The sequence below is a fragment of the Rhinatrema bivittatum genome, chromosome 8, assembly GCF_901001135.1.
Source record: "Rhinatrema bivittatum chromosome 8, aRhiBiv1.1, whole genome shotgun sequence".
Classification (NCBI taxonomy): domain Eukaryota; kingdom Metazoa; phylum Chordata; class Amphibia; order Gymnophiona; family Rhinatrematidae; genus Rhinatrema; species Rhinatrema bivittatum.
Window position 1 is genome coordinate 174213497 of NC_042622.1, and position 12311 is coordinate 174225807.

Sequence of the window (12311 nt, forward strand, 5' to 3'; positions counted from 1 at the left end):
GCCACTATTCCATCTACTTCGTCGTGCCAAAGAAGGACAGTTCCTTTCGGCCCATCCTCTATCTGAAGGAGGTCAACAAGTCTCTGCGCGTCAGCCGGTTCCGCATGGAGACGCTTCGCTCGGTGATTGCGGCAGTACACCAGGGAGAGTTTCTGGCCTCCCTGGATTTGACGGAAGCCTATCTGCACATTCCCATCCTTCCAGCGCACCGTCGATTTCTCCGCTTCAAGGTTCTGGGTCAGCACTTCCAATTCACTGCTCTCCCGTTCGGCTTGGCAACTGCACCTCGTACATTCACCAAGATCATGGTTGTCGTGGCAGCGGCCCTAAGGAAGGAGGGCATCCTGGTGCATCCCTATCTGGACGACTGGCTGATTCGGGCGAAGTCCTTCGACCACGGGCGGGCCTCGGTGGCCAGGGTTGTCCAGGTTCTCCACTCCCTGGGCTGGGTGGTGAACTTCTCCAAAAGCTCCCTTGTACCCTCGCAACGCTTGGACATCTTGGGTGCCAGCTTCGACACGCATCAGGGCAAGGTGTTCTTGCGCCCGGACAAGGCTCAATCATTGTGGGAACATGTCTGTCGTTTTTCTGCATTGCCGGAACCCACCTCCTGGAATTATCTTCAGCTGTTGGGCGTGATGGCCTCCACCATCGATTATGGTGCCCTGGGCATTTGCGCATCTGCGTCCCCTGCAGGCGGCTCTCCTCTCCAAGTGGAAACCAGTGTCTCAGGATTATCAAGTTGTCCTGCCACTCCCACCAATCGCCAGGGCCAGTCTGGATTGGTGGCTGGTTCCGGCGAACCTGGCGCGCGGAGTCTCCATCGAGGTACCCAATTGGGTGATAGTCACCACCGATGCCAGCCTCGTGGGCTGGGGCACCGTCTGCGATCGAAGCGCCACGCAGGGGACGTGGTCCCCGGTAGAAGCAGCGTGGCCGATCAACCGCCTGGAAACCAGGGCGGTATGCCTGGCGCTCCACTATTTCCTTCCGCTGGTGCAGAACAGAGAAGTATGGATTCTCTCGGACAACGCCACCACCGTGGCTTATATCAATTAGCAAGGGGGCACAAGGGGGGCAAGCATGTCTCACTCGAGTAGATGCTCCTGATGAAATGGGCGGAGATGCATCTCGTCCGGATCGCGGCCTCCCACATCGCCGGGGTGGACAACATTCAGGCGGACTACCTGAGTCTTCAACTGCTGGATCCCGGCGAATGGTTGCTCTCCGAGGCGATGCGGCTACTGGTCCGCCGATGGGGCGCACCACACTTGGATCTGGCGACTTCCATCAACTCCAAGGCACCACGTTTCTTCAGTCGCAGGAGGGAGCGCGACGCGGAAGGGGTGGATGCCCTAGCTCTTCCGTGGCCGGCACACCGTCTGCTCTACGTCTTTCCCCTCCCCCTGACCCTTGGTGGGCAAGATTCTCCGCAGGATAGAAAATCATCAGGGATCTGTGATTCTCGTCGCCCCAGAGTGGCCGTGTCGGCCTTGGTTTACAGACCTTCTACAGTTGGCAGTGGACGGTCCGCTACGACTAGGTCATCTTCCTCGTCTACTGCACCAGGGACCGGTATATTTCGAGCAGGCCGAACTCTTCTGTCTTGCGGCATGGCTTTTGAACGGCGTCGTCTCCGACGCAGAGGCTACCCGGAGGCGGTAGTTTCAACTATGCTGCGGGCCCGCAAATCCTCCACTTCGGTTGCTTACGTCCAAGTCTGGAGGGTCTTCAAGATCTGGTGCTCCACCCGAGGGATTCGGTCCACGGAGGCATCGGTTCCATCGATCCTACAGTTTCTTCAAGATGGCCTGGATAATGGTCTCGCATATAATTCTCTTCGAGTCCAGGTGGCGGCCCTCAATTCTCTCCTCCTTCATCCGGACATCGCATGCTTTCTCAAGGGTGTCAAGCACATACGACCCCCGGTACGGGATCCTTGTCCCTCTTGGAGTCTCAACCTTGTGCTTGTCAGGGGTGCCTTTCGAACCGATACGTGGAGCGACTCTCAAGGATCTCTCTCTCAAGACTGTCTTCCTCGTGGCCATTTGTTCAGCGCGTCGTATCTCGGAGCTACAAGCATTGTCCTGCAGGGAACCTTACCTCAGATTCTCGGATTCGGGAGTTTCCCTGCGCACCGTTCCTTCATTTCTCCCGAAGGTGGTCTCGACCTTTCACCTGAATCAGACAGTGGAACTTCCGGCCTTTGGGCCCAACGAGTCACGGACCCTTCATCTTTTGGATGTCAAGCGCACTTTGCTCCACTATTTGGAGGTTACTAATGACTTCCGGGTCTCCGATCACCTCTTCGTCCTCTGGTCGGGTCCGAAGAAGGGGTGTCAGGCCTCGAAGACAACGATTGCGCGATGGCTAAAGGAAGTTATCTCCGCATCTTACATTGGAGCAGGACGGATTCCTCCTCACGGAGTTATAGCTCACTCGACCCGCTTGCAAGCTGCGTCTTGGGCGGAAGCTCGTTCAGTCTCCCCCCAGGAAATTTGCCGGGCAGCAACGTTGAAGTCGCTGCACACTTTCTCACGACATTATAGACTACACCTGGCATAGTCAGCCACTGGGCATTTTGGCGGCCAGGTCCTCCGAGCAGGGCTTTCAGGGGCCCACCCGGTTTAGGGAAGCTTTGGTACATCCCACCGTCTGGACTGATCCTGGTACGTACAGGGAAAAGAAAATTATTCCTTACCTGCTAATTTTCGTTCCTGTAGTACCATGGATCAGTCCAGACGCCCACCACTTTGGGATTTCTGCTTCTGCTCGGGTCTGCTTACTGTCAAGATCTTCTGTATTTCTCAGTTCGTTCTTGTCACTGTTCACAGCTCCCTACAAGTTGGGCGCCTTACCGCTAGTTGGCTGTTTATTGTTATCTCTGGTTAATTCATGTTTTAATGTATGTTTAAGTAACTTGATCCAGACTGTTCCTGGTCTAATCGGGCTTTGCTATACGTTATACTGAGCTCCAGCAGAGGGTGTACTGGCTCATGTTGGTGACGTCCCTCGAAGTCTGTTCTGACTCCAACTGCTGGACGGGGGACATAACCTACCGTCTGGACTGAACCATGGTACTACAGGAACGAAAATTAGCAGGTAAGGAATAATTTTCTTCTAATCTTGCCAAGATGCCTTTTAAAGGCTTGCTCTTATTTGGGAGCAAGTTAGAGAACCTGGCCAGTAAGTGAGGTGAATCTCCAGTTTCTCGGTTGCTAGAAGATGAGAAGCAATTGCAGCACCCTTTTGGTATGAGGGGTCGTCTCCAGGGTTCCAAGCAGTTTTGTCCCTCTAGAGGACTCAGCCTTTTGGAAGGTCTCTGTCCTTTCATCCCCAAGAGAGGAGCAGGCTCGGGTGGCGGTTCTTCCCGAGCTTCCCAATGAAAGTTTGCCAAACAACCTTCGAGAGCAAGAGATGGGGGTGTGCCTCTCTTGTATCAGAGGTGGGTCGAGATAACATCTGACCAGTGGGTGCTGGAGGTGATACAAGATGGATATGCGCTGGAATTTCACAGTATTCCTAGGAACGTGTTCAAGGTGTCTCCTTGCCCTCCCCACAGAAGAAGCAGGCAGTGGAATCTATGCTTCAAAGGCTCACCGAGATTTCTTCTGTTTATGGCTCTCGGCTTGCATTTCCAGTTTTGCACCCTTCCTTTTGGTCTAGCGACAGCGCCGCACACTTTCACTAAAGTGATGATGGTGGTAGCGGCAGCCCTTTGCAAGGAAGGGAATCTGGTCTACCTGGGCGACTGGCTCATTCGGGCGAAGTCAGAGGCTCTCTGTAAGCAGGCGGTGAATAGTCTTGCAACGTTGGCAGTCCCTTTGTTGGGTTGTCAATCAGTCAGAGTCATCTTCATCTTAGTGGCGCAGTTCGATACACATGTGGGCAAGGTCTTCCTGCTAGAAGAGAGAGCAGTCAAGCTGCAGACACAAGTTCGGCTCCTAGCAGCATCACTGCCCAGAGTCTTGGATTATTTGCAGGTCCTTAGTTCTTTGTCATCCACACTGGAGTTGGTTCTGAGGGCCTTTGCTCATATGAGGCCCTTGCAGAGAGCATTGCTGTCCCATTGGGATCCAGTGTCTAGGAGTTTCACGTCGCCTTGCCTCTCACCGAATCCGACAGGTCCAGTCTTGGTTGGTGGCTTGTTCAGGATCACCTGAGGCGCGGGGTGGATCTTGAAGTGCCTCAGTGGGTGGTAGTGACTACAGATGCCAGCCTCTCTGGAAGGGGGGCAGTGTGCCAGTCAGTTGGTCCAGGGACGATGGTCGCAGGAGGAAGCATCGTGGTCCATCAATCGCCTAGAAACGAGAATGGTGTGGATAACTTTAGAGTTTTCTTCCACTCTTGCTCAACCGGGTGATGTGAGTCCTGTTGGACAATGCAACAACAGTGGCCTACATCAATTGTCAAGGGGGGACGACCAAGAGTCGTCCAGTGGCCTTGGAAATGGAGCAGCTGATGGCCTGGGCGGAACAGCATGTTAGCCTTGCTGGCGGCCTCGCACGTAGCAGGGATTGACAATGTGCAGGCAGATTTTCTAAGCTTTGAGGTTAGACCCGCAGATGGGGTCCTCCCCATCTGGACTTGATGGCAACTCAAGGGAATGCTAAGGCTCCACGCTTCTTCAGTCGCAGGAGAGAACACAGAGCAGAAGGAGTCTACGCCTTGCTGCTCCCATGGCCGAACAATATACTGCTCTGTGTTCCTCCATAGTCTCTAATATGCAAGATTCTCTGGAGGATACAAATTCATCCCGGAAAGGTAATCTTGGTGGCTCAGGAGTGGCCCCGGAGACCCTGGTTTGCAGACCTAGTCAATCTAGCAGTGGACGGCCCCCTGCGCCTGAATAATCTTCACAATATTCTGCGTCAAGGCCCTATATTTTTCAACAAGGTGGATTGCATTTGTCTTGCGACCTGGCTTTTGAAAGGCTGCAGTTGAGGAAGAAAAGCTATCCTGAGGATGTCATTACAACCCTGCTTCGAGTAAGGAAGACCTCTACTTTCATTAACTTAGATCAGAGTTTGGAAGGTTTTCGAAACTTAGTATTGTGAGCGGGGAGACCTCCCTCGTCAGTCCTCCGGTGGCTCAGATTTTGGCTTTCTTGCAGAACGGTCTCAGGTGGCAGCCTTGGGGTGCCTTAGAGGCAAAGTTCAGGGGGCGACTCTGGTGGCTCATCCGGATGTGGTCAGTTTTCTCTGCAGGGTGAAGCACTTAAATCTCCCAGTCCAGCCTGAATGTCCGTCAAAGATTCTTAATTTGGTGCTCAAGGTATTTGTGTGAAACCCCTTAAGAAGGCTTCAATGAAGGACTTAACTCTGAAGACAATATTTTTGGTGGCAATCTGTTCCACAAGATGAGTGTCTGAGTTGCAAGCCCTTTCTCGCCAGGAACCTTTCCTATGCTTTTTGGATTCAGGGGTCTCTCTCCAAACAGTTCCATCCTTTCTGCCAAAGATTGTCTCAGCTTTCCATCTGAATCACTGTGGAGCTCCCAGCTTTTACTGATGCCAACTTGGAGACACCTCATGCTCGAGAATTGCAGCGTCCTAGATGTCAAGAGGGTTCTTTTGTGTTTACCTGGAGGTCACAAACGTCTTTCATCTCTCAGATCATCTATTTGTCTTGTGGAGTGACTCTAAGAAGGGCCAGAAAGCGTCCAAATCTATAGCCGCTGGTTGAAAGAGGCCATTGCTTCCACTTAGATTTGTCGTGGGCAGCCTGTCCCAGCGGGTTTGAAAGCGCATTTGACTAGGTCACAAGCGGCTTCCTGGGAGGACATTCATTCGGTTTTGCCACAGGAAATTTGCAGGGCAACGATCTAGAAGTCTCTGCATACCTTTTCCAGACATTACTGTTTGGACGTCCAGGCTTCGAACATCAACAGCTTCGGTGGCAGCATCATCCAAGCTAGACTCAAAGTCCCACCCTAGTTAGGGGAGCTTGGGTACATCCCAGCAGTCTGGACTGATCTGGGTACGTACAAGGAAAGGAAAATTTAGTTCTTACCTGATAATTTTTGTTCCTGTAGTACCACAGATCAGTCCAGACGCCTGCCCATGAGAGTGTTCAGTCTTAAGAGAATCCACTCTTGCTGTCATCGCAGTCTTTTCTTCTGGTTATTTTTCAGACCGAAGGAGGATACAGGTTTTCCTTATCCTATGCAGAGAGTTCACATGTATATAGTTTAATTGGCGTTCTTCCTTGTCCTTTGCTTGACATGCCTGTTCAATTGCTATATATTTCTGCTTGGGAATTCTTCATACTGAAGAGCTGCAGGTAGCACACCAGTTAAGAGAGGGTGCTCTCAAAGTTTTTCTCTGTCTCCATCTGCTGGAAGGGAGGCAAAACCCAGCAGTCTGGACTGATCCATGGCACTACAGGAACGAAAATTATCAGGTCTTAATTTGATACTGAATTTTTTTTTAGCAGACCCTACATTCTGACTGCTGCGTAGCCTTCCTTGCAGTTATTGACCTTGAAAACTGTATTCCTGCTGGCATTATGTTCTGTGCATCAGATTTCTGAGCTGAAGGCCTTGTCTTGCTGGGAAGTGTTACAGCTGCGGACTGTTCCATCCTTCTTGCCCAAAGTGATCTCAGAATTTCATTTGAATCAGTCCATTTCCTTGCCATCCCTGGATAAGGTCAGGGATGCAGAAGAGTATCGCCTCCTGCGTCCCTTGGATGGCAAGAGACTTGTGCAGTATCTGCAGATTTATGAACCTTTCCGGAAAATGGATCGCCTGTTTGTCTTCCATGGTGGAAGTAAGCAGGGAGCTCCAGCCTCACGGGCTACAATAGCTCGCTGGTTAAGGAATTGGTCACAACCAGGTATATGGATGCTGAAAAGCTGTTGCCTACTCAGGTTCGGGCTCAGGCAGCGTCATGGGCGGAGGTTAGTCTGTTGTCTCTTGTCTATCTGCCAAGCTGTGACGTGGTCCTCCTTACACACTTTTTCCAGGTTTTATCATCTGGATATGCAGACCTGGGAGGATGCAGTCTTTGCACGTGCTGTGTCGACTGGACCGCGGGCAGCCTCCCACCCTCTTTGGGAGTAGCTCTGGTACATCCCACTGGCCTTGAATCCATCTGGCTACACGCTAGGAAATGGAGAAATTACTTACCTGATGATTTCATTTTCCTTAGTGTAGACAGATGGACTTAGCTTCCTTCCCACAGCTGCCAAATGAGTGTGTCAATAGTCGTCCTGTGGGGCTCTGGGTCCCAAGGAATTACTGGTAAGTGTTCATCCAGTCCCTAGATTGGGGTACCTATGATCTTACTTGAGTTCAGTGTTCTTGTTGGTTGAGTACATTTATGGTTGCCTGTTTTTTGCTAGTCTGTCCACAGTTGCTTTTGAAGAGAATACTGGCAGGTTGGGGTCTCTGCAGGAGTATATAATCTGTGACGTCAGCATGCTCAGTCTCCAACGGCTGGCAGAGGAGCATAACCCACTGGTTCTGAGTCCACCTGTCTACACCAAGGAAAATTTAAATTATCAGATATGCCTGATTGGATTGGGAATGGAGAAATTACATGTGTGATCCAGAATGAGGTTAGAACATAAGAGCTGCCATACTGGTTCCACCAAGTCCAGCATCCTGCTTACAACATTGGCCAGTCCAAGGTCACAAGTACCTGTCAGGATCCCAAACAGTAGATAAAAGCATAAGTTGCCATACTGGGTCAGACCAAGGCTCCATCAAACCCAGCACCCTGTAGTTGTGACCAATCCAGGTCACAAGTACCTGGAAAGTACCCAAACATTAAATAAATCACATGCTACTAGTGCCAGTAATAGCAGTGGCTATTCCCTAAGTCAACTTGATTAATATCAGTTAATGGACTTCTCCTCCAAGAACTTATCCAAACCTTTTTTAAATCCAGCTATGCTAATAGCCCTAACCACAACCTCTGGCAACAAATTCCAGAGCTTAATTGTGCATTGAGTGAGAGAATATGCTCCAATTTGTTTTAAATGTGCTACTGTTTTCAGGAATTGATTAGTGCAATTCCACTTTGTTGGGCTTGCCTAATTCAACGTTATGTCCTCTTCAGGTCTTGCAGAATACCACAGCACATATTTTAACAAACACACGGAAAAGGGACCATATTACCCCAGTTTTAAAGAAATTGCCTTGGTTGCCTAGTCAGCAACGAATTGAATATAAGATACTGTGTATTATTCACAAGGCTTTATATGGAGAAATGACTGGTTGAATTCACCCATTAGATTGCACATCCCGCAAAGAGCATTAAGATCCACAAATAAAGCATTATTAATAATCCCTGACATAAGATCAGCCCATTTAAGTGAGGTAAGGGATCGTTCTTTGTCAATTGCAGGTCCCAGACGCTGGAATCAGTTGCCAACAGAATTGAGACTTCAGCAGGAATTAGTTGTTTAGAAAGGAGTTAAAAACATGATTGTTTCGCAAGGCATACAAGATGTTTGACTGACCATATTTTTGGTAGAATATATTAGTTTTTGAATTTTAGAAGTATTTTTTAATATTTTATAATTTAATTGTAGTATTTAAATGTTTTTGTAATTTTAATATTTTGTAATTACTTTATATTATGTATTTTGTGTGAACCGTGGCGATGAAAATTCTGTGCAACAGTATATAAAAATTGTAAAAATAAATAAATATTTGCTAACTTCATGGAGTGCCTCTAATCCTTCTATTGTCCAAAAGAGTAAACTGATTTACCCGTTCTAGCCCTCTCATTATTTTATAGACCTCTGTCATATCCCTCCTCATCCATCTCTTCTCCAAACTGAACAGTCCCAACCTCTTTAGCCTTTCCTCATAGGGGAGCCGTTCCAGCCCCTTTATCATTTTGGTCACTCTTCTTTTTTTGTAATTTAACTTTTATTTGGATATAATAAAACAAACATGCCAACAATTGTCTCTTGACAGCTCCGTCTCAACCAAGACATTTCCTTTATCCAAATTTTTTCATACCCCCCCTCCCATTCCTGCTACCAAAACATTCGATACAACAATTGGTATAACACAGTAAGAACAACATAGTAATACAGCGATAATTCACTTAGTTACGAAACATCTGAGACGTATAAAATGAAATGAACAAAACCATTATTGAGCCTCACGTGGTGGATTGATTATTCACCCCCCACCCATCACTAGGATCTCCCAGGTACCTGATACCATTTGTCAAAAGGTTCCCATATTTTGCTAATGTATCCCTTTGATAAGCAGTTATTTTCTCCATGGTCTTAATACCCAGGAGTTTTGTAACTACCAGAGATACAGGGGGCAAGTCCTTCCTTTTCCACCATTGTGCCACTACCAACCTAGTAGCAATAGCTAGATAGCGAAGTAGCCGCCCATTACATAATCCCTCTTCTTTCCACAAACCTAACAGCCAGAATTCAGGGCGTAGAGGTGGTTCTTCTCCCCCCCCCCCCCCCCCCCCCCAATGTTTTCTTGGCCATCCCCTGGATATGAAGCCAGAAAGTCTGTATTACTGGGCAGGTCCACCAAATGTGAAAAAATGACCCTTCTACTGCGTCACATCTCCAACAAGTGCTCGAGAGCCGGGGCTACCACTTTGCCAATGTCAGGGGACAAAGGTACCACCGATAAAGCATTTTTATATTCAATCATACCAGCGGACATCGAATGCCTCCCCAATGTCCCTTGCCCATGCTCGAAGATGAGCAGCATTATAACTCCCATCATCCTCCATTTTGGTCACTCTTCTGTACTAGTTCCTGTCTCTCTTGAGATGCGGCAGGTCTCCAGGTGGCATCACACTGTGGAGCAGTATAAAGGTATTATGATAGTCTCCATTTCCTTCCTAAGTCTAACATTGTTTTGACAGCCCCACATCCACCCAAGGCTTTCAGCGTTACAGGCTGCCTACATCCATAGCTCTAGGTGGCAAACCTTTAAAACATTCATCATAAAACCACTTCAAACCATATTGTATGCGATGATGCCCAGATTCTCTTCCTGGGTGATGGCTCCCAATATGGAATCCAACATTGTGTAACTACAGTTTCAGTTTTGGATTATTTTTCCCTACATGCATAACATGTACACATTAAATTTCATCTGCCATTTGGATGTCCAGTCGCCCAGTGTCCTCCTGCAATTTCTCACAATTTGCCTGTGATTTGACAGCTTGAAATAATTATCTGCAAATGTGATCACCTCACGTGGTGGTCTCGGCTGGCGAATACAACAAAGCTTATAAAGTCTTAGTTTTTCATGGGAAGGGAGCCTAGAGCCTTATAGCTAGTTAAGTATCAATACCTGATGTAATTTTTAAATTGACTTTTTTTTTTTGCAGATGGCTCATCCGAAGAGTCCTCCAGCTCGGTTACTTACTGCAAGCAGCAGCTCTGAGGAAGGCAAATGAAAAGGGGTGCTGGACTTTCAGATATATCCAAAGGCCTACCACACTCACGAAATACTGATGAGCTCCAAAAGGACAATGTTTACAATAGGGAATAGTTTTGCAATATTTTTTAAATGTACTTCCAGTAACCCCATCGACTCACTCACTTTAACTATTTTTTTCTTTTTTGCACACAGTGTATGTTTTATCATTTTATAAACTGGGGCTTTATTAAGAGCCTAAATGGGTCTCTACTACTCCTTTATGATGATCAGTATGTTGCTGAAAAAAGCAAGTAGCAGCCTTTTACAAAGATATTTACACATTCAATAATGCACTTGCAGCTTAAGCTTCCTTTTTTAAGATCTACAAGTGGAAATCCTAGAACTTCCCAGCAAGACTTAAATTGATCACACTTTCCTGTAGTAATGTTATCAATGTTCTTCACCTCATTTGCACATAGACCCCCACCAGTACTGTTTTTGTACAAAAATCAACAGTTTTGGACTTGTCCTTTTTGTAAATTTTGTTTTGTATATTTTGTGTGTGCATTATAGAAAATCTGAATTAAAAAAATTGATCTTCACAACTATGGAATAAATACTTTATTTTTTTTCTTTATATATGGAAATGCTGGAAAATTTTTATAAGCTGCTACTGCCAGTGTCAGCATGTTATTATTTATTACAAGTACGCACATGCTACAATATCATTTTGCGATGGAAAATGCTGCAAACTGGCTTAAACTTGCAGTTTTACCATGCATGACTAATGCTTTGTGGGAATATATTATGCATGTTTGTCAAGAAAATAGATAAAAGATTTTAACTCTGATACCAAGCACAGTGTATAGGTACCACTTGTGTTATTTTTTAAATAAAAAAAAAAAAGAAGTTAATTCTGATCTCCTCTTCCATGTAGGAATATATAGTAGTGTGAGAATTATGAATGGACAACCCAGAAACAGCCTGTAAGAATGTATGGGACTTGTCTGTCGGTGCACCGTGTGGTGAGTTATGGATGGTAAAGGCTTTCACACTGCTGCATTTCTGGCCTTTGCTGGAATCAAGACAGAATGTCTTTCTTGACATTACTTTCTGGGAATGTTTATAGAAGAAATTCAGATCCTCCTTCTGCCAAAAACATGATCTTGGACCTGAAAGGAAGCAGCTTGCCCTGTGTTCCCCCTATAGCATCCTTCTGTGCTTTTCTTTCCAAGTTCTCCTTCCTTCATTCTTTTTTGCTATAGACATCCATCCTGAGTATCACTTATAGATCAAATGACACTTGCTGCAGGGATCATAAGTACCACCTTGGATCCTCACCTCACTACAATGCACTTGTCCTTTGGCACAATGACAATCCTCTCCCCATCCTTTTAAGATGTTAAACTGCTGAAAGTTCTTTATTTTTCCTAATAGCCTTTTTTTTTCTATACACTAATAAAACTTAACTGTTAATAGGAGAAGCCTTCATTGCAGTTGATCTATGTATATGATTTGGTGTGGGTTTTGGTCACGCTGTCATGCTCCAAAAACTATTTGTGCTGATTTTTCAGGTTGTTTACTGTTTTGTTTGCAGTTCCTTAGGATCTATGCTTAGTATCCATCTAAAAAGTGTCCTTTAACAACCTTAATTGAACATGAAATACAATTAAAATTGTTTTCCTAGTAAATACAGTCTGTACTCTTATCTGTTCAGACAGTTGCCACCTATTTCAATGCATACGTGTTTTTAATTTGTCCTCCAATAGTAGAAAAGGAGAGAAAAAAAGAAGGGGATCATAGACAAGTGAGTGCAGAAGGCAGGGCAAAATCCCACTGCTCAAGTCGTAACCTGTTCTTCTTTAAAAAATCATAGGTGAGGGGGGAGGCTCCTACCGTGGAACAAGATGGATGCAGGATCCTGAGCTCCTGCCATCCCCGAGCCAGAAATC

General features: G+C 46.7%; 1 protein-coding gene across 7 annotated transcripts in view; it reads left to right on the forward strand.

Moving 5' to 3' along the window:
• The window catches only part of PRR11 (proline rich 11), a 61801-nt gene extending 50805 nt beyond the window's left edge, over positions 1-10996 (forward strand). For 5 of the 7 annotated variants that reach the window (XM_029611483.1, XM_029611484.1, XM_029611486.1 and 2 more), the window contains exon 10: positions 10328-10996. In XM_029611483.1, coding sequence (XP_029467343.1) covers positions 10328-10396 — 69 coding nt within the window. In that variant the 3' untranslated portion in view covers positions 10397-10996. Of the gene's footprint in view, positions 1-8350; positions 8662-10327 lie in introns of those variants that run through there. The other 2 variants (XM_029611485.1, XM_029611487.1) reach the window with 2 other exon arrangements.
• Positions 10997-12311: the final 1315 nt, after the last annotated feature.